General features: G+C 45.9%; 1 protein-coding gene across 1 annotated transcript in view; it reads left to right on the top strand.

Moving 5' to 3' along the window:
- Nucleotides 1–1,422: 1,422 nt before the first annotated feature.
- The window catches only part of LOC6590645 (myosin-11), a 33,508-nt gene continuing 13,559 nt past the window's right edge, over nucleotides 1,423–21,371 (top strand). Inside the window, exons 1-7 of the mRNA XM_026985566.1 lie at nucleotides 1,423–2,100; nucleotides 4,611–5,028; nucleotides 6,907–7,023; nucleotides 7,136–7,569; nucleotides 7,629–7,875; nucleotides 7,944–7,999; nucleotides 19,867–21,267. Coding sequence (XP_026841367.1) covers nucleotides 4,893–5,028; nucleotides 6,907–7,023; nucleotides 7,136–7,569; nucleotides 7,629–7,875; nucleotides 7,944–7,999; nucleotides 19,867–21,267 — 2,391 coding nt within the window. The 5' untranslated portion in view covers nucleotides 1,423–2,100; nucleotides 4,611–4,892. The remainder of the gene's footprint in view (nucleotides 2,101–4,610; nucleotides 5,029–6,906; nucleotides 7,024–7,135; nucleotides 7,570–7,628; nucleotides 7,876–7,943; nucleotides 8,000–19,866; nucleotides 21,268–21,371) is intronic.

The raw sequence follows: 21,371 nt of genomic DNA, 5'->3' as shown, positions 1-21,371 counted from the left end.
GAGAGGTCGGAAAACTCACCACTAGTAGCGACTATAACAGCGACTAGCACGGACGAGCGGCGCTCAGTTCTTTGAGGGTAGTTAGTTGGACAACGGCGTTGCCGAAAACGGGCCACCTCAGCTGCCGCACAACCAATTTTTGGGTTAGGAATATACACACCAGCACACATTCGAATTCCCTCACACGTACACATACACACACAAGCAGTATATGTATATGTATCTGACTGAGAAATGTATAAGGCCAAGAAAAATTCAGCTTAATTGCATTCGAAACGAGAAAAGTGAAATAGAAGGCAGAAAAAGTGCCATCAACACTTACGATTGTCTTTGAAATAGATCAAATCCAAATTAGTCTCTCTCTGTGTGTGTGTGTGTGTGTGTGTGTATGGTGTATGTGTGTGTGCACTCGTATATATACATCTTAATGTTAATGTGAATGTGAACGTAAACGTGAGTGTGTTTTTGTATGCGTGTGTAGCAGAAATTGCGCTAGAGGCTGCTCCCTGGATACAGAAAAGTGATTTCCTGTAAAATGTGGAAAAAGAAACGCGACTAAAACGGGAGAGAAAACCAAGTGCCGCACATGAGAAAAACTCAACGATATCCGAAAGAAATCCAATAAATACCGCTAGTTGAGGGATTCACTCCCCGAATACTCACCCGATACGCATACATATGTACATATATGTAATAGTATGTATGTACTATTCATCAATCAAAGAGCGGACAAGTGAAGTGCGGTTCTTGCTGTTGTTGCCCCACTAAACGGTGTATCGATTGAGGGAAAAGGAAAATTATTATAAATTGCTTCAACCTACATATGTATAAGCCATGCGAGATATACCCCACAACGGAACGCTGCCCCAGCCACCCACCGATACACGAACGAGAGCTCCCACACACGAATACACATACACATACACATACACATACAAATACGCATACGCTTACAGGGAGACATTAAGTTGGAAAGCTATAAGCTGTACGGTAAAGCAGGATAGGATGGTAAAGCAGAAGGTGGTGCCAGCATAATGTTGTAGACCCCTACCGCGCCGTGCCCTGCGCCACAGACTTCCCTCGTAATTCGTTCATCGTTACGTCGAACGTTACGCTGTTCGGGAACGTATCTCGTGCGTAGCTTTCCCACTGGCCTGGCTCTTTCTCTTTCTCTCTCTGTCTCTCTCTTCACTCTCTTTACCACTCCAATCTGCGGCGGAGAACTCTTCAACTCCCTCACTGGTCTCTCTATGTCTTTCTGCAGTGTCTGTCTGTGTGTGTGTGTCTGCTTCGTGCGTTGAATGTGTGTCAGTGGCTTTGTCGGGGGTCAGTGGAGTGAGTGTGAAGTGTCGAGTGTGGAGTATGGAGTGTGGAGCGTGGAGCGTGGAGCGTGGAGCATGCCCCAAACTCCCATCGTTATAAAATCGTCGTTGGGCACGAGCCACTAAAAGCACTCAAAGCGCACAACAATGAAACAACAAGAACAAGTACAAAAAAAGCGGGCATATTTTAATTAGTTTATTAAGTTTGAGAGAAGAGAGTTCTTAACTGATGCGGCACGGTCTCGATTTAATTATCTCCCTCCACGCGCACGCAGCCATGTACATAAAACAAAACCAAACCGGTTAAAATCAAACACAAAATGCAATTAGCCAACTACAGAGGGCCACTAACAAGCACCGCAGAAGTCAACAAACTAACTAAAAAGTGCCATCAACTAAATTAGTGCAAGCAGCAAGCAGCCAACAGCAGGCAGCAGGCAGCCGAAGGAGACAGGTAGGAGAGGGCCAGACGGAAACGGAAATGCCCATTGAGCCGACAACGCCACCGCCTGACGACTGCAACAACAGCAATATAAGTAACGATACAACACTGCCCCCCACACTCACACATGTAGCTTCTCTGTGAGTCAGTGCATTCGGTGTGTGTGTGTGTGTGTGTGTGCGTGCGCGCGTGTGAGTGAGCCAACAAATTGTTGCGGCTAATAGAACAGGAAGCGAAGGAGGAGGAGCAGCAGCAGCAGCAGGAGGAGAAGCAATTTTCATACGCCCCCAGTTCGTCAGCGAAAATCATTCAAAATTCATCGTCTAAACAAACCGGGTGAGCACTCTCAACCACTCAACCACACAACGACTCGGACACTGGGCCACTGGCCCATCTATCCATAATCACCCCCACACAAAGACACACACTCCAGAAGATGGGAGAGCTGTAAGCGATATTGATATATGTATATTGATTTCTGATTTGTTTAGCCAGTGTATGCCTTGTGTAGCCAGTGAGTACTGTACTGTGACTAGCCAGTAAACAGTTCTCTGTTTTGTGTGTGTTGTATGCATTAACATTAACATTAATATTATCCTTCTCTTTTCATTCAACTTCCTACTCGTGTCTTTTCCAATTTCCTTTCTATGTAATTGTTATACGAGTCCAGTGGCTAACATTCCTAACATATACTCCTCATTTAATTTACTTGCCAGTCCTGAAACTCTTAACCCTAGTTAGATCTATAGTCTAGTTGTAGTTCGATTTTGCATAGTATTGTTTGTAAGTTTCCATCATACGCTCCGCCAGCCGACAGTCGCCTGCCGCCAGTCGAGGCTGTGTCAATCAGTTTGGCAAGCAATTTGAAAACTTATAATGGGATGTGTGGATGTATGGAATGGATGTATGGATGGCAGGCTCAATGAATAACGCACCGGGGGAGGTCGTTTCGATTTGGATTGCTCGCATGATTTGTCAGTCTCAGTCAGGGTCTTGCCCCTAAATCCAACTCCAAGTCCGTTTGCGTGTCAATGTATTCTTACTATAATATAGTGTACTCGTGCATTGTATTTCCCGTACTATTTGTTGTGCGAGTATCAGTTGCCTGCTCTAATTTTAGATCGGTGGAATAATTTTTATTGATTTCAAATTTTAACCTTATTTGTTTGCCTGTGTATGTGTATGTGTGGGTGTGGGTGTTGCAGCATAGGACAAGCAAAAGAAAACGCCGCCAATCCATACATTGGGGCAGTGGTAACAACAATATACGGCAAATATTTTACGATGACGCTATTGTTGTGAGAGAGTGCCGCCTGGTGGGAAGCATCGCTCTTGCGCACAGCTCACTGTGGTGGATTACCCTCCAGCACTCTCTCTCACCAGAGAACCAGAGAGAGAGAAAGAAAAAGACTATTGGGGGGGGGGGGAAATTCAACATGTTTGTTTTGGGGTGGGCCCATGCCTATCTGCCCGGAGGGTCGTCGCTCGCCCCAAAGCAGATAACTTGTGTAGTGCGAGTAGAATGATAAGCGAACCTCCTCTGGCCATGCCCCAAGCATGGACAACAATTCTACACGATTTCGTCATCCATCTATCTATCCATCCCATCCCAATACAACTCCTGTTCTTGCTTCTGTTTCTGTTCCTGTTCCTGTCCCTGCCAAATATGCAGCGACGAGTGCAATCCATCTCCCTCTCTGTGTCTCCCCGAGCTGTTTGCTTAGCAAAGTGCAGTGCTTGCTGTTCCCTAATGGCATGCCGATGTAATCGAATCTGGGCCCAATATTTTATGGCCTGTCTGCCATATCCTGACCTCATCTGCAGCGCTTCCTTCACACTTTGTCGCCACTCGCACTCGAACTCGCACACGCACACGCACACTAGCAAACACTGGCACACTCGCACCGAGAGGAAAGGCAGCGCAAAGACTTCCTTCTCACAGACTTGAACGGTCTTCCGGTTTGCTGATTCGTTTAGCATTCATTTCAGGCGCTCCTATTCTGGTTGTTGCTGTGCCTCCTGATACGTGTGCTCTTGCTTGGGCCATTCCTGGGGTATCAACTTCGAGCACGTCATTCTCGCCATCTGCGTATAGTACTCGTACTTGTGCCGCAGTGGGAATTGTTTATGCGGGGGAATTAATGGAGACTTTCAGTACATGCAAACTCAAAGATAGAGACTTTAAATGATGCTCCTTTCATGGAGAATGATTATCTGCCATCTTATTTGAGAGATGATCTGTATCGGTATCGGTCAAATAAAATCTACTTCAGAGTCCACCTCCATTTATTAAGATAAACTTGATCAAAGTCTTTCCCCCCGTATGAACTGAGCTTACTGCGGGGCTCTTTCTTGCCTGTGGATTCTGTTTCTTTCTAAGCCAAGAAGCGACTGCTCAAGGGGCAATTTGCATGCGATTTGTTGCCGTCTCTATGGAGAGAGAGAATTTGCATAGACCTGCCATAATGCACTCACTGCTCGACGAGATGTGTGCTTTTCACCCTCACTCGCATCTCCCCCCCTCTATCCATTTCCCTCTGTGTGTTTATGGTATTTGTTTATGCGCTTATGGCCTGGTAGTGGGACAGTGGATTTCTGGCTGAGATTTAGGTAAAAAGGTTAAGGATATGCAAGTTGTGCGAGAGCCAATTTAAATGCTAAAAAGGAAGCAGGAGAAAACAGAACAGTAGAGTATTCAAGAAGGGGCCTTGGCTTTCGCTGTGCAGCGGGGCGTATGCGTAATGTAATATAATGTGTATTATGTATAGAGAAAGTACATACATATGTATCATGACTGTACAATTGTGTTTGTTTTTCCGTTCTCTTTTTACTTCTTCCACTTGCAGATGCAGCGCGCACAACAGAAAGAATTTAAATCGCAAATAGAATCAATCAATCAAAACCGTGCATATCAACCGAGAGAAAACAGAAGCCAGAGAACCATAATCAAAGTTCTTCGTTGCATTTAACGGACACCAAGGATATAGATACTTGTGTCTCTGCCTCAGCCCCTAGCACTCTCTGGCACGGCACTCTCTGGCACTCTCTCTCGCCGACTACCGCATCGCCTGTGAGTGTGAGTGTGTGCGTGCTACGGGTCATTGCATGCCGCGGATGAGCCGCGGATTATGTCACGTGACGAATATAATCCAGTGAATAGCTCTGGTGTGCGCAGTCCGGGTCGCGTGCGGCGGCTCCAGGAATTGCCAACTGTCGATCGGTCACCATCACGGGATTACGGCGCCCCACGCGGAAGTCCTTTAGGTGAATGATGCTTCCACTCTAGAGAATAAACCCCCTACTAGACCAAGGCCCAAGCAATCCAAATCCTAGCACAAATGTAGTCCAGCACGGAATCGAACATGCAAATGTCCCCCAAAGCAAAAAACAAAACAAATTTCCGAAAAAAAATGCACCCAACGTTTGTGCGAGAGTTGGGCGAACCGAGTTTTAGTTTATTGTTTCAATTGGCATACCTCTTTGATTCGTTTATGATTGCTCTACTAACATACAATATTTCACATGTTGCATGCACTTGAGATGCAACATGGCTTGAACATTTATCGAAATTCATTATCAAAATTTTGTGTCAATTTCCGTTTTGTATATCGCCCGACAGCTCTATTTCTGTATTTTGTAACTGCCATAATACCCATATATAGTATATGGTAGGGTATATGGTATATCTGTTTTCATTTCGTACTATTCGTAGTCTGAACTCAACTAATGCAATTCTAACTAAAGTCTATAATTTCTGTCTTACATCACACGCATGCGCATGGTACATAATACTTGATTTAATTTTTTTTTGAATTCGATTTCATTTTGTACTTCGTTTCGCTTCACTCATCTTGCAAAAACTCTAACAATTTTCATTTCAATTAACACGCACACGGACACGGACACAAACGCACACAAACGACCACTTGGGAAATGGGGAAATTCAATTGAATTGCATTCCGGGGAATTGGATTGGAATCCACTCAAACCGTGCAACAAGCAGCTTCTCTGCAGTAGCTAGTAAATCACATTAGCGCCCGGACCCGGACCTGGACCTGGAGCACAGCAGCAGCAGCAGCAGCAGCAGTATGGCTCACAGCTGAGCGGAAAGTTAAAGTTGCTGGAAGCCACTAAAGAAAAGCCTAACAATCTGCATATCTGTATAACTGGCTGGCGGGCGCGCCTCATATCAAAGCCTCAAACTGGATTACAATTATGGTTGGTTATGGCTAAACTGTTTTGTACTCCCGAACGGGTCTCCTGTACGGGTCTACTGTGCTGGTCTCCTGTACGCGGTGGGGTGTAGTGGGGTCGCCACTCAAGTCAATTAGAGGCCAGGCTGCGTTTGCACTACCAGCTAATTAGAATGCAGGCTTTCCTCCACACGGCTGTAGATGTATGGATGAAAATGGGGAATGGGAAGTGGAAGTGGAGGAATATAGGTTGAGGTGGGTGGGGCGGTATAAGGGTTGTACTAAAGTATTTATGAGTGGAATATTACGTATACGCTGACGAACAAGGACGTTGGAGGAACCGCAAATTTGGCTTCGTGCTCTTCACGTGCAAAATGATTTCGTGCCGGGAAAACTTAGTTTATGCCGTCCGATGGGGCTTGTTGGGGTTGGGTGTTGGGTCGGGCAGGGGCTGAAGAGCCACAGGATGCCTGAAATATGAGCCAGCCAGGATTCAGGACACACAAAGCCAACAGCTACTTTGTTTGCACAGGGTTGTAGGTGCTTGTAAGGGGATAGGAGGAGGGGGAGGGGATGGGGAAGGGGGCAAAACCAAAGCCAGGACACGACAAACAATTTCCCTGCTTTCGTTTCGTTGACTTTTCCTTTATTTTCGTTTCAATTCGTTCCTTTGAGTTACCTGCGTTCCCCGCCACTAACCCAACCAGAAACCAAAAAAAAAAAAAAAAATAAAAAACTAAACCAAAAAAAAAGAAGAGAAACACCGAAAATGAGGCAGAGACTCCACTGCACTAGTTGCCACAGTAGACAACACTTTTGAGTTGCGAGAGTCCTTTGTTCAGGTGGAGTGCCGGATGCCGGCGAGAAATACGAACACGAAACCGTACCAGAGACCCCTCATTCACTCATTTGATCATCGTCATGAATTCTGTGTGTGTGTGAATTTCAGCAATGGGCAGTCCATACTACCGCGACATGGATGAGCCAACCAGTCCCGCCGGAGCGGGCCACCATCGCAGCCGGAGCGCCAGCAGACCACCGATGGCCCATGCCATGGACTATCCAAGTAATCCTCCCACTTCTCGTTCAATCTCCCTCTCCACATATTAACCTCTCTCTCTATCTCTGTCTTTCTCTCTCTCTGCCTCTCCCATCTCTGTCCATTTGCGCACTTGCAGGAACCCGCTATCAGTCGCTGGATCGCGGGGGCCTCGTCGATCCGCACGATAGGGAGTTCATACCTATACGCGAGCCTCGCGACCGTTCGCGGGACAGATCGCTGGAGCGAGGCCTCTACCTAGAGGACGAGCTCTATGGGCGGTCGGCACGCCAGAGTCCCAGTGCCATGGGCGGCTACAATACGGGCATGGGGCCCACCTCGGACCGCGCCTATCTGGGGGATCTGCAGCATCAGAACACCGATCTGCAGCGGGAGCTGGGCAACCTCAAGCGGGAGCTGGAGCTGACCAACCAGAAGCTGGGCAGCTCGATGCACAGCATCAAGACGTTCTGGTCGCCGGAGCTGAAGAAGGAGCGGGCCCTGCGCAAGGAGGAGAGCGCCAAGTACAGTCTGATCAACGATCAGTTGAAGCTGCTCAGCACAGAGAATCAGGTGGGAATCAAACCCCCTACACTAGAGAGTGACTACCTCATATCCGATCTCTATCACAGAAACAAGCTATGTTGGTGCGCCAGCTGGAGGAGGAGCTTCGTCTAAGGATGCGACAGCCCAACCTGGAGATGCAGCAGCAGATGGAGGCCATCTATGCGGAGAACGATCATCTGCAGCGAGAGATCAGCATCTTGCGGGAGACGATCAAGGATCTGGAGTGCCGGGTCGAGACCCAGAAGCAGACTCTGATTGCCCGCGACGAGAGCATCAAGAAGCTGCTGGAAATGCTGCAGGCCAAGGGAATGGGTGAGTCCCCACGGAACCTGGAAGCCTGGAATCCCTTCCTAATGTCCTCCCTTGTGTCCATTCCCTAGGCAAAGAGGAGGAGCGCCAGATGTTCCAGCAGATGCAGGCCATGGCCCAGAAGCAGGTAAGACTCCCACTGCTACTACTGAGATCTTTTCCCCACCTCTTCATCATGGGACTCTCTCTGTCGCTCTCTTTTTATAATATATCTACATATACCTATATATATATATCTCTCTCAATCTCAATCTATATGTCTAATTTTCTTTCGTTCGGCAAACAATGCTCTAGAGAATGATTTCGTACACGGACAGTGGGAGAGAGAACGAGGACAGTGATCACGTAGAACTTTCTCTGGTCTTTCTCTCTCTCCGACTGCTCTTTCTCTCTGAACACGTAAAAAACAAGAGAACACATCTTTCAACATCTTAAGTTTGAAACATTTGATGCCACACATCAGATCCGTAACAATATTTATTTGAACCCCCCGTCTCAAATACACTCATGATCCCCTCCTCATACAGACACACACATACACATATTGCTATACACATATGCTACTCAAACATACATAACATATAGGTACATACCTATATAATATACTCGTATAACTGATACAAAACTAGACCAAAATGTAGACCCTAGAGCTGTTCACTGAAGCTTGAGTTTTTCGTAGTCTCTCCACACTCACTGTTGATTTTTAATTTCCCATTCCAACACACTCAAAGTAGACACCCCCACACACACACACATACAGCTTGACATGTTTCATTCAGTTTTGCATATTTTCTGTTGCATTTTCCGTATCTTTTTGTTCTTGCCGCTGTTGTTGTCGCTTAATTAATTTGCAACTTTGTGCCGACAACGAGAATGAGGACACTGAAGGCAGTCAACATCAATGAACGTCATTCAAATTACCATTAAGTGCAGTACACTCATACACACTCACTTACTCACTCACTCACAGATACTCATGACAGACAGACGGCTTAGTCATTTCATTGTTCGCACCCTCGATATATGGGGCAAGCAATAAAATTTCCATTTTGTTGCACACTTTTCGGCGTCCATAATGGGAATGCATCTTCGCTGCACACCGAAATACATTTCCCTCTTCATTGTTGCCATTGCCAGTCGTTATTTATTGCTCTCACTGTAGGGGGCTGCCCTCAAGTAAGGAGTGTGTGAGAAGGGAGTAAGGGAAGGGTGTGAATGGCGGGGACAACGTGCCGCCACAAGGGAAATCAATCTAAAATGGCCTGCCACATTATGTCTGGAGTTGCAGCAACTGCATTTGGCCCTTAACTTTTAGCCAGCTGTCTTCCCCAAGGACGAAACGAACAACCAACTGCTTATTACCGAACAGAACAGAACAAAACAGAAAAGAACCCTAACCCCCAATCGCATTCCACATTCCCCCGTCTGTAATTACATGTTTGCCCTAAGATTATCCCACACATACTATTCGTAGGGAGAGCTCGCTGCGTATACGTAATATCGAGTTGAAACCGAACAAAAGGCAGCGAAGCAAGCGCAGAAAACAAAAGCAAACAGAAACCATGTTCAGCTGATGCTGGTGGTCAGCCACATGGGAATATTCCCATCGGACAGCATAAATAACCTTGATTCAGCAGCAAAATCTATTTAAGGACAACGGACTCGTCCCTCCAGAAAAGGGCGAGCGAAACTAGGGTGCCCGGCCACTGGGCATACCCTGTGGGGCACACTGAATAGCAGTGTTATGGCACTGCCAAAGTTTTTGTTCCCCAAACGATTGAAATGGGATTGGTAGGATACCGGGAAATATTCCGAGAATCAGTTAAAAAAAAAACCGTTTGGAGTGGTTCATCAAAAATGATTTTTTTGGGATTGCAAAAAGGAAAGGTATGCAAATGTTAATGTAGCGCAAAGTACCGACGTCTATGTCAGAATCCAAAAGACTGTCAGCCATCTCGATGGGTTCATCTCTCTCCAAAGGAGAATTAATCCATTGGAAGGCTCTGCACAATAAGTATTCAGATGTCGTATTTTTTGGCAGCGTACCAATTTGACAATTACGGGACTCGCATTTTATTTCTGCGTAAAGCCTTGTTTATTTTCCACCCTCTCCCCACAATAGCAGTCCGCGGGAGTGGGATTCTTGAAGGGGGAATTATTATATTAAAGCACAGAGCAATTGAAAGGACGAGCCCCAGCAACAACTGTTTGGACCGGCGATTGGTGAGGCTCGAAATTCATTTGTCACTTTTAAAGCAAACAAATCGAGCGATGGAAAGGGAAATGGAAATGGGAGGAAGAGGAAGAAGAAGAGGAGGGGCAGGAGAAGACAGTGGCTGTGAAGAGTGTGTGGTAGTCACAGCAGTAATTAAAACCCATTCCACAAAACCAAACCGAATTGCAAAAAAAAAACACAAAAAAAGAAAAAGCCTCGCTTTTGGCCGGGCCTGAGCAATTAAGAGTTGTTGCGTATACGCCGCGTTGGCAGTCACGAAAAAGCGAGCAATCGCTGCACTTCCACCAGTATTCGTGTGTGTGTAGCAGGGTTCGAGGGTTCTTTCGAGGTCAGTGCGTTTTACATTTCCTATTTATTGCTGCTGCAGTTGCCAGCCTTCCATACCATCCTCCGATCTCCTCTAACTCTGCCTTCTCTCAGATGCTGACTTACATGCCCTCCATCTTTGCATATGTATTCCTCCTCTTTCAATGATCTTGTTAGAAAATAGCACAAACTCTCCATAATTCATCTTGAGCCGCATTGAATCTCGAGTATCTGAAGAGCTTGGCTCCTTTGCTCCTCGTTCCCCCATGCTTGGCCCAACTTTTGGCAGTCTTATATAATCCAGAGCTAGAACACAGCACACGCATCATCATGTATCTCCACGCTTATATATGTATACTATATATACATGTACTGTAGGATACTTTTTTACGAGCCTTTTCTTGGCTTTATTGTCCGCTTCTTATGGCCATTTAACTGACGCCACTTTGTCTGCCCGATGCTGTCAGCTTTCGGCTTACATTTGCCCTCTATCTTGAACATAGCCCATACCCATACACTCGTATTCACACTCACACAACACACACATACACGTGCATATACTCGTATGTATAATGTATACAAAATCTAACAAACTTATGCGATACTCAACCTTCTCTCACTTCTGGTGAAACCAACATCGAAACAGCTTGATTTGGAGCGTGAAATCAAGAAATACGCTCAGGAGGAGCAGGGGGTCAGGGTGAGTGTGTGAGCCTAAGCCACGTTGAGCTAGAGAAAAACGTAACCCCTGTGCAAAAAAATGAAAAACACTCAGTCGACCCCAAAGTCGAAGACCTGCTAGGAATCAACCAACCGTACCCTACTATTACCCCTGGCCCTAGCCCAATCATTTCCATGCCTTTCGCTTCAGCCGCCTGCTGATGACCGAAGCTTAGGCAGCCACTCAGTATGCCAGACCACACAAATCCATATTCAAATATTCATGTTGTTTGGCTCGCCCTCTCCTCCTTCTTTGTTCCCTCTCAGGCAAATTAGAAACTATGCAAAACGATGCCAATGGTAGAATTTTAATTAGCAGTCTAAGCCAAAGGATAATGCTGGGAGAAGGTTTTACGAGGATTGGCACGTGCCCAGACAGGAGCGGACTACAATGTGTTGGGGTTTATACGTTAATAATAAACAAATTTGCCAGACTTTCTCAGTTTTTATTCAATTGTAGATCTAGTCTCTTCTTATATTCTTTTCAACACTATAGTTTCCATACAAATATTGCAAACTTTCAATGGGGATTAGAGAAGAAATTAGTTGACTATGAAGATAATTGTAATTTATTTAGCGACATCACATATTTATGAGACGGAAAACCTGACATTTTCGAGAACATGACATGACACCATCCATTGAAAGAAATGTGACCGAAACAGCATGAAGAGATTGCAAACCTCAGCACTGACATCGCATTCAATTTGCCATTCGTCTCCCTGCAATGGTGACAAACACTCCTCTGACAGGGGACTACGAGGCCCCCGTGACACCTCCACAGAGGGTCGAACTCCCAGCCAGCCCTGTGCCCTGTGCCCTATGCCCTGTGCCCCATGCATACGCATAAATAATAATGGGAATGGCGGCTCTCGTTCTCGTTCCCGTTCCGAGCCAGCCTCAACTCCTGATATATTATGCTGTTAGCTGGCTGGAAGGCCCGTTGTGGGCGTTGGTGGAGCTCTTTGTTTTGAGGGTGGGGGCATATAAAATAATTACACGGCCTACCGCAAAATTCATTTTTCCAGAACAAAAGACAAACAAACCCAAAGGGTTGGCTGAGGGGCTGGTGTCAGATTGCAGAAAATTAAATGAAAACAATTAAAGAGACAGCTGCAAGTGTAAATGAGCACTAAAGTGCACTTCTATCCGTGGCCCCCGGGATAAAGTGGTGCCGGATCCGTTGCAAATCGAGTTTTCAATTTCGGATTATCGATTTCCTTTCCGAATGGAATTCAATTTGAAATGGCATCCAAGAAAATGACTATCTAATGAGCTGGTCCTGCTCTCAGCCATAGAATGCGGACTCCACTTAGCATAATAATGGAATGGAGGCTGATTAAATATGCAGAGCGTTGCCTACTTTTCCGGACCGTACGCCACCCGCCGCCCGCCGCTCCTTGCTCTACCGGACGGGAATGGAATTCTGCCAGCTAATCCAGAAGGAGAAAATGGCCACGCCACCCACCTCCGCTGGCCGAGTCAGCTGCTCGAGAAATGCACCCCTGCCATGCGCAACCCCGCTGCGTTCGTCAAACGCAAGGATGGCCATGCCAACTGCAGCAGAAGCGGAAGCAGAAGCAGAAGCAGAAGCACTAAGCAGAAAGCTGCAACCGAAGCTGTAGGGGCAGGAGAGAGAGAGCCAACGAGTAGGTGGCTGCGAGAACAAAACGAGTTCTCCCCCTCCAACCACCATCCCTGCCGCCGCAGCAATCAATAACATCAGAAAGGAGACGCCGAGCTTTTCAGCGTGCTCGTAAATGAGCGTAAAAGCTTTCGGCTGACTTGTAAAGCTCGCACTAGCCCAGACCACATGACAGCGTTTTTGAGCTAAACCGAAGCTGAGTTGGGGATTTTTCGCTCAATTGGGGCCCGCCGACGGAGTGGCCTCGTGGTAGCAAAAGCTCCGCAGGCGCGAACAGTTGTATACCCAACGTTCTAGCTGACGAGCACGAGGCACGGAAGAGCCAGAGTCGCACCGACCAGCAGCGCGACGCGAACGCAAACGCAAACGCAGAGAAGTGTGGCACAGGCAAATGGCAAATGGCAAACGGCAAAAGGCTAAAAAGTGCACAGTGGGCAGCCAGCCAAAGCCAAGTGAATTAGGATTGTGCCAGCAATAGAATACGCCTATGAATATATGATATAGAGCAGAGAAACTGCTCCAATTTCGCAATAAAAAGAAGGGGAAAAGACGTGGCGCGAACGCGAGTGCTGCAAAAAGAAAAGTCCCCGCGAAGGATGTAGAAAAAAGCAAAAAGAAATTCGAGCATTTCATTGTTGTGCCTTTACCTGTAAATGTTTGTGTCTCTCTCTTCCTATATCTTGCACTCTCCCTCAGTGTGTGAAAGCATAATAAATAACGCTTTGATTTTAGTGCAAATGCAACTTTTCAATCACATCCCAGCAGCAGAAACAGCAGCAGCAGCAGCATCAGTCAGCAGCAGCAGCAGCAGCATAAAATCAATAATTTTTGCTTAAGCAGCCGCAGCAGCCCAAAAAAGTCTCTCCCGACAGCAGCAGCAGCAGCTGCGGGGAGCAAACATTAACTTGCAACAACAACAAAGACAACGAAAGCGGGGAACCACAGAAACAACGATTTCTTTTTATAGCAGCCCCCAGCCGCCGCCATCAAGTCTCTCACTCTCTCGGCGTCTACGACGACGTCTCCTACGCCTTCTTCGTCCCCCTGTCCTTATTATTCCACAGCTGGCTCTGTGTGCGTTTGTGTGTGTGTGTGTTCGCTCACCCGCGTATGTGTTAGTGTGTGATGGGCCAGAAGGTTACAGTTACAGCTAGAGCTACCGTTACACTAAGCAGACAACGCTAAGAATCAGGAAGCGCCGAGATAATAGAGGGTGGGAGCCCAGCCACCTCCCCCCCGCCCATCACACTTAGTCAGTGTTCAGTAACGAGGAAGTGCCCGGCCAACGGTTTATTATTATATTACAATAAGACACACACACACACACATATACGACACGCTTACACACACACATACTTGTACGTACGTATGTATAAACGCGTATAAGTAGTAAATGCAGCAGCGCCCCGCACTCAGACACCTGCGCACAACTTGAGGCCAACTCAAATTACATAAATAGTCCGACTGCAACAACTGCAGCTGCAGCAGCAGTGGCAGTGGCAGCAACAACCAAACGCCAGCACTAAATCCAAGTACAACGAACTGCAATTGCTATTCATTTGCATAGCATACGAGCATACGAGAGTACGGCAGGAGGAACACCCACGAGGAACCACAACGAGAACTACGGCATTAGCTTTTAAAGACCCAGCGAGACTCCCACGTAGTCGCACCACAAACCTATGGACAATGCCTATGTATACTATAAGGTACTGTAGTTCATCAGCGAACACTCGCACGCCCGCCTCCAACAGCAACTGAAACGAACCCCAAAATCAGCAATCAACAACAACTCAGCAACAACAAACACGTCATCGTCATTAAATCATCATCATCATGAAAACACAGCAACAATCGCAGCTCCATTCAAAAGTCGAAAGGTCGAATAAACAAAAGGCTACTCGAAATAACAAAAACCAACGAAATGCAAACGACAAAATCTTCGGGGTGTGTGGGGGGATCGAATCGGTTGGGATAGGGATAGGGATAGGGTATGATAGGATGTGGATAGACATGTAAATCAAATGACAATCGACACACCAATGAACCCTGAGACACAAGACCCATTTGAATGTCCTGCAAAGCCGTAACATAAGCAATGGCAGAGCGAACAGAGAGAGGGTGGCCTGGGAAGGTAAAGACCAAGCACGCAAAACAAATAAAACTGTAAACTTTCTTCTGTTTTCTCTGTCGTCTGTGGCCTCGAGTGGCAAATTAATTTCCGCACACACTCGCACCAACACACCAATACACTCGCCCACACACACACACACACACACACACATACACACACAACCACTGACATTAGTCAGCGTAAAACGCATTGCCTGCTTTTCTGCGTAATTAGTGAAATTCGGCAACAGGGCGAACTTACGGAGAGAGGGGCAGGTTGGGGTTGAGGTTGGGATTGGGATTGAGGAGGGGGGAGAGGTTACAACACAGACAGTAAGTGCAGACAGGCGCACATCAGCCAACAGCAGACCCCATTGAAACCCACGCCTCTGCAACAGAGCCCTTTTCATCTGCTCATTAGCAGAAGAGCCTACCGAAATTCATAAAGAGTGAAATGAGGGCCAGGCACAGGACGAGACGGGACGGGACAGGGATGCACTTCATAAATGTCACTTGAAATACATTTCCATCAGGGGCACGTGCGTGGAGCACAAAAAAAGATGGGACAATGACAGCTACCGAGCAGACGACTGACAGGAGACAATAGGGAAAAGGACTCGACTCGACTCGGACTAGGACTAGGACTAGGACTCGTCCTCGAATCCGTCTGGCCTTGCACACGCCCACACGAGAGAAACGTGATGATTTGTCATGATTACCGGGCGGGAGCATTTAGGGGGGATGGATTTAGATATGGAGATGCTCATCCCAGTCTCCTTGCCTCCTGCTTTGTTTGTGTTCTGTCATGTTTTCACATGTCAATGTCGACAGGGGACACACACTCACACACACAGTCTCTGCCTCCCTCTCGCCAGTTCTCTCTTTACCGTGCGGACAGTCATTAAACTGAAAATGGTTCGCATTCTCTTTTTAAAGAGCTTTGCGTCGTTGCCTGCGCTTCGTTTGCAATATCCATTTTATGTGTTTATTTTAAAATTTTTATGATTTTCGCTGGGCATGCAACAACATAAAAATAGCCCCAGAGCCGCACGGCGACGGAGCCACAGAACCGAAGGAAGGCAGTAACTACCACCCTGTTACATGTATTTTCGCCACTTAACACACTTACACATACACTCTCAGCTTTTGGCTTTTGCTTTTGCCTCTTACTTGTGTTCTTTGTTGTTGCCTCTTCTCTTATAGTCTCTCTGTCTCTGTCTTTCCTCCAGTTGCCACTATTGTAGTCTCTATTCAAGCACACATACACACAGACACACAAACACACATGTAACCTTGTAACCAAAATACTGTTATTTCGGTCCGCAATTTCCATGTGTATTTGTATGTGTTTGTGTGTGAGGGTGTGGGTGTGGGTGGGTGAGCCAAAGTTCTTGGCATTATTTTAAGTTTGTTGCTCACCTGCGCCAGCTCTCTTTCTCCCTCCTCTCTCCATCTCTCGCTCTCTCTCGACTTGGCATTTTTTTTTCTCAATTTTTATTCAAATCTTGGCTTTTATTGTACTATATTGTATAAACATATATGTGTAAACCATGCGTTTGCCTCTAAGTAGTTTTTCATAGACTTTCCTCTCCATTTAGTATATGAACCCTACCTTCTGTGTGTATCTCCTTTAGTTTCCTCTAGATCACATTTGTAATTTCAGTTTCGTTTGTTTGTATTTTTCAATCACTCCCCACACTCCAACAAACACCCAAAACACTCACAATTACACACACACACACAATATTTGTTCTGCTTTAAACTTAGCATTTTGAACGGTACGCTGTTTTTTGAATTCCACTTTCTAACTGTTTTTACGTAATCAAAAAGTAATATATAACATTTAACCAAAAAACCAACACCAACAAAGAGCAATGCAAATCAAAGATGAAACAAATGAAAAAAATAAAGAACATTAACATCCATGCAGAAACAATCAGATCAGATAATAATTAACAAACCATTAGTGAACTGTGATCCTATTTAGCATACAAGAATAATTCTTTTGTCATTTTATTGCCAAAAGATGCTGATGATTTTTTCACGAAACTTATCGATTGTAATGGCTCCAATAATTGGCACTTTTATCGAAGAAAACTGAACTAAAAAAATACAAACACTTTCAAACGTCAAAAAAGGTCTAAATCCTGAACCAAAAATAAAACCAAATCAAAAACTCAATTAATAAATGCAAAATATATTTGTTTTCAGAATTGATCATTTTTAATTACATTTAAAAACATCTATTTTGTTGTTGTTCTAAAAGCAATCACCAAAAAAAGGAAGAGAAGAAACGCAATAGCAAAAATGAAAAAAAAAGAATTTGCTTACCAAGAATTAAAAAAAAAAACGTATGCAACTATTTACAATATGCTTTTGTAATATTTTCGCACTGAAACTAAATCAAAAAACAATCAAATCAACATAAAATCAATATAAAAGTAATAACAAATCGAGAAGAGGAAGAGTAAAACGGGCAAGAAGAAGAAGATGAAAGGAAAATCGATCGAATCGAAGGCGAAATCGAAATCGAAATCGAAAGCGAAAGACTTTCATTTACTGACAACTCTTTGACGATAAAATGATAAAACAATTACGACGTGTATATATATGTATATCCGTGTATATCCACAATATACTCCTCCAGCCTCTATTTCTATCTTTCTCTCTCTGTCCTCACTCTCTGTATCTCTCTCTCTCTCTCTCTCTGTCGTTCTTTATACATACATACTCGTACATATATATACATACATATATGTTGCATATATTACTCCCAAGTATGTTGTTTTTGCTATATATATATATATGGTATATATACATATATTGCGTTACTCTGCTTCGACAGACCGAGACGCAGCTCCAGAGCTTCCAAGGCCACCCAGCGCCCCCCTCCAAAGAACCCCGCCCCCCTCCAAAGAACCCCGCCCCAACAGAAAAACCTGTACGGAAGCCTGTTGCCGTGTCGTTGCACCTCACATTAACACATGCATATAGATATAGATATGTTTATATGTATATGTATGTATATGTATACATATGTGTGTGGTATGTGCTTGTGTATGATATATTACTTTTTGGTTTTTGTAAATATCGAAATATCTATAGAAACGTTGACCGGAACCACTCGAACCAATTCGTTCCAACCGAATCGAACAGATCTCACACACAACACAACGTATTGCAACACTTCTCCAAGATGGGATTAACCAGCACACAAACACACACACACACTTTTGAAACCTCCAAACCCCTCTCACATACACAAAGATACACATTCACAGATACAAAACCACAGATACAAAACACAATTTATATTTGAATTGAAAGGAAAGTGAAAAGAAAAGAAAGAAACCACAAAAAAAGACACTCTGCTCTGTCTGTCTCTCTCTTTCTCTCTCTCTATATCACGCTCTCTCTTTCTAAGTTTATGTAAGAAACTCTAACTGTCTCTTTCACACCACACACTCTCTCTCTCTCTCGCTCTCTCTGTCTCTCTCTATCCCTCTCACTGTCTGTCTAAACAAGTACTACTACTACTACTACTACTACTACTACTACTACTATATGAATAAAATATTTTGTTTGTTTCCTCCAACCGAACACCGAAACAAAAACAACAACAAACAACCAAATCAATTATTTAACAAATATACTTTTGCACGTTATTTCTATAATGCATCTGAACTATATATTGTTATACGTAAATTTATGTTTCTTTTCTGCGTACAAACAAAATACCGAATGAAAAAAATACATACAATACATACCACATGCCACTGTAAACCAAACCAAACCAAATACCAACCCAAAAATACTTAATCGAATATCGAAAGTTGAGAATAATACTCAGAATCCAATACGAAATCAGAATCCGAGCTGCATTTGTATGCCACGTTGATCATACGATTCGACAATAAAGATATAGAGACACACACACCCAAACACATGCATAGGGACACCCACACCCACACACATACACACATACACACATACTACGGCATACTACCGTCCACACATAAATAGCTACGAACCGAGAAAAAACAACAAACAGCAGCAGCAGCGACAGGCTCGAGCCTGTCAAGAAAGTGACACACATTTCATGTTGCGACCCACACACTACACCACGCCCCCGAGACACTTTACACACACACGGACACAACACCACACACACGCACACATACACCATACAATACACCCGTCCCCCGCCCTTGTTGAACCTTTTTTGGGTGCTAACAAGAGCCGTTGAAAGCGGCTCAGAACTAACTATAACTATAAACGAAAACCGAAAGATAACCAATGGAAGAGAACCAGAAACCAGTAACCAGATACAGAACCAGAACCGAATTCACAATCCATCATTCATTGATCAAAAATCTCATTCTATTACAAAACCCTATTGTAAATTAAGCGCAAAAAGTGTAAAACCGAAAAGAAAGCAGAAAAAACTTGTAGAAAAACAACAAAAACAATCAAATTAATAATTAATGATTAACAACAAAAGAAAACCGAACCAAAAACCAATACAAAAACAAAAACAAAACAAATTAATCAAGCAAACGTTCAAATATGGGGCCAAGATAGTCCGTAAGTGTTCGGGCGAAGATCGCTTTGGTTATGTTAAATGTAATCCAATTCGAAGATATATACATATCTAGATATACTATGTCCTGTAATGCATATATACGTATATATCTAGCTAATGTTTGTTAACCATGATCGTGATCCACACAAAACCAAGCCAAAACGCGAGTCGAGAGATACGATCCGATCTCAGACACAGCAACGAAACCCGGAATCGAAACCGAAATCGAAACCGAAACGGCTGAAATGAGCAATGCCAAAGCTAAAGTACACCAAACGAAACTATAACCCAACTATAACAGTCCCAGAGAGATCTAGGGAGTCGACACAGCAACAACTAGTTTCAGTTACAGTTACAGTTACAGCAACAACCATTTGAAATCGCCCATTTCAGATGTACAATAACTACACGGGCATCAGCGGATGCAGCCCCCCACTGCCAGACATTATCGGACAATATTACGGCCCGCCTGCGCACGCATACGGCCCTGGCCCCGGCCCGGGAAACGGCTATGGTAACGCGTACGATCTGTACGGACCCTCCACATCGTCGGGCGGATATTTATATGACCCGGGCGCAGCTGCTGCTGCAGCGGCCGCTGCCCAGATCTACGGCCAGAGCCAGACCTCGCCCATACGCCGGAGGCGCTACAGCATCGCCGGACTGCCCTCGGCCACCATGTATAACGACGTATACGGCTACCCGGCCCCGCCCCAGCACCAGACGAGCTCCTCGAACATCGTTAACCTGCTGAACGAGGCCCACAAGTCGATATCGCGCTCCTCCCAGATACTCAATCTCACAAACCAGGCGCGCCAGTTGGGCCAACTGGTGACCACTCCCCTCGGGGTGGGCGGTGTCGGAGGCGGCCGGGTAGTTTCCAGCTACCCCACCCTGCACCCTGGCGATACCTCGCCCCCGTATCTCAACGACAATCTGCTGCAAATGTCCACGAGCTTCTCCTCCCAACCGAACATGTATTTCCAACCGCAGCCGCAGCAGGTGCCGCTCCCCACGCAGCTGACGGCCGCCCAGAGCGCCGCTGCAGCGGCTGCGCGCCTGAGGCCCGCGTATTCCGTCACCAACCTGATGTCGGGATATCCGGGCTCTGCCGGCCAGGGCATGGGAATGGGAATGGGAATGGGACTCGGGTTGGGGGGCTGCAAGTATGGGATGACGGGCTACGCGAATCCCTATCAGAGTGAGATGCAGCCCTCCTCCGGCTACGGAGGAATTGGACTAGGCCTGGGACCGTTCCAGCAGCGGCAGCTCATGTCACACTCCCTGCACGCCTCCAACCCCGCCATCTCGCAGTACTATCAGCAGCAGCACCAGCCGTCGGCCAGCTCCGCCGCGGCCCTGGCCTACAATCTGCAGCAGCAGTTCGCCGGAAGCCATCATTACGGGAGCGGGGGACAGCCGCCGCTGGGACACTCGCACATCCAGGCCTCGGTGCAGCAGCAGATGCATCCGCAGTACCAGTACCATGTGCACCAGCACCAGAACCACCTTCAGACCCACCCCCTGGCGTCGCTAGCCAACACGAGTGGAACGTTCGGAGGAACTCTGGCCAGCAGTGCCAGGGACGCGGTCGCCGGAGGCGCCTACGAGGGACTGCATCACTCGCATCCGCATCACTCGCATTCGCATCTGCATCCGCACTCGCATCACCATCACTCGGCATACCCGCACTCGCATTCGCACCATCAGCAGCAGCCGCATCATCACCACCATCTGCCATACTCAAAACTAGACTTAGATTATCCGAAACTGCCGCAAGAGCATAAGCGACAAGTAAGTTTTAAATTTGACACAGACACGCTATCCCTAGACTCCTAAGCGACCCCGAAAGTCCGAGACCGAAACCGAATTCGAACTCGAATTTGAAAGTTTCCCCA

Source organism: Drosophila persimilis, unplaced genomic scaffold (genome assembly GCF_003286085.1).
Source record: "Drosophila persimilis strain 14011-0111.01,24,50 unplaced genomic scaffold, DperRS2 tig00000002-arrow-pilon, whole genome shotgun sequence".
NCBI classification, from domain to species: domain Eukaryota; kingdom Metazoa; phylum Arthropoda; class Insecta; order Diptera; family Drosophilidae; genus Drosophila; species Drosophila persimilis.
Note: the sequence above shows the minus strand (reverse complement) of the source record. Positions and strands in the feature narration are given on the sequence as shown.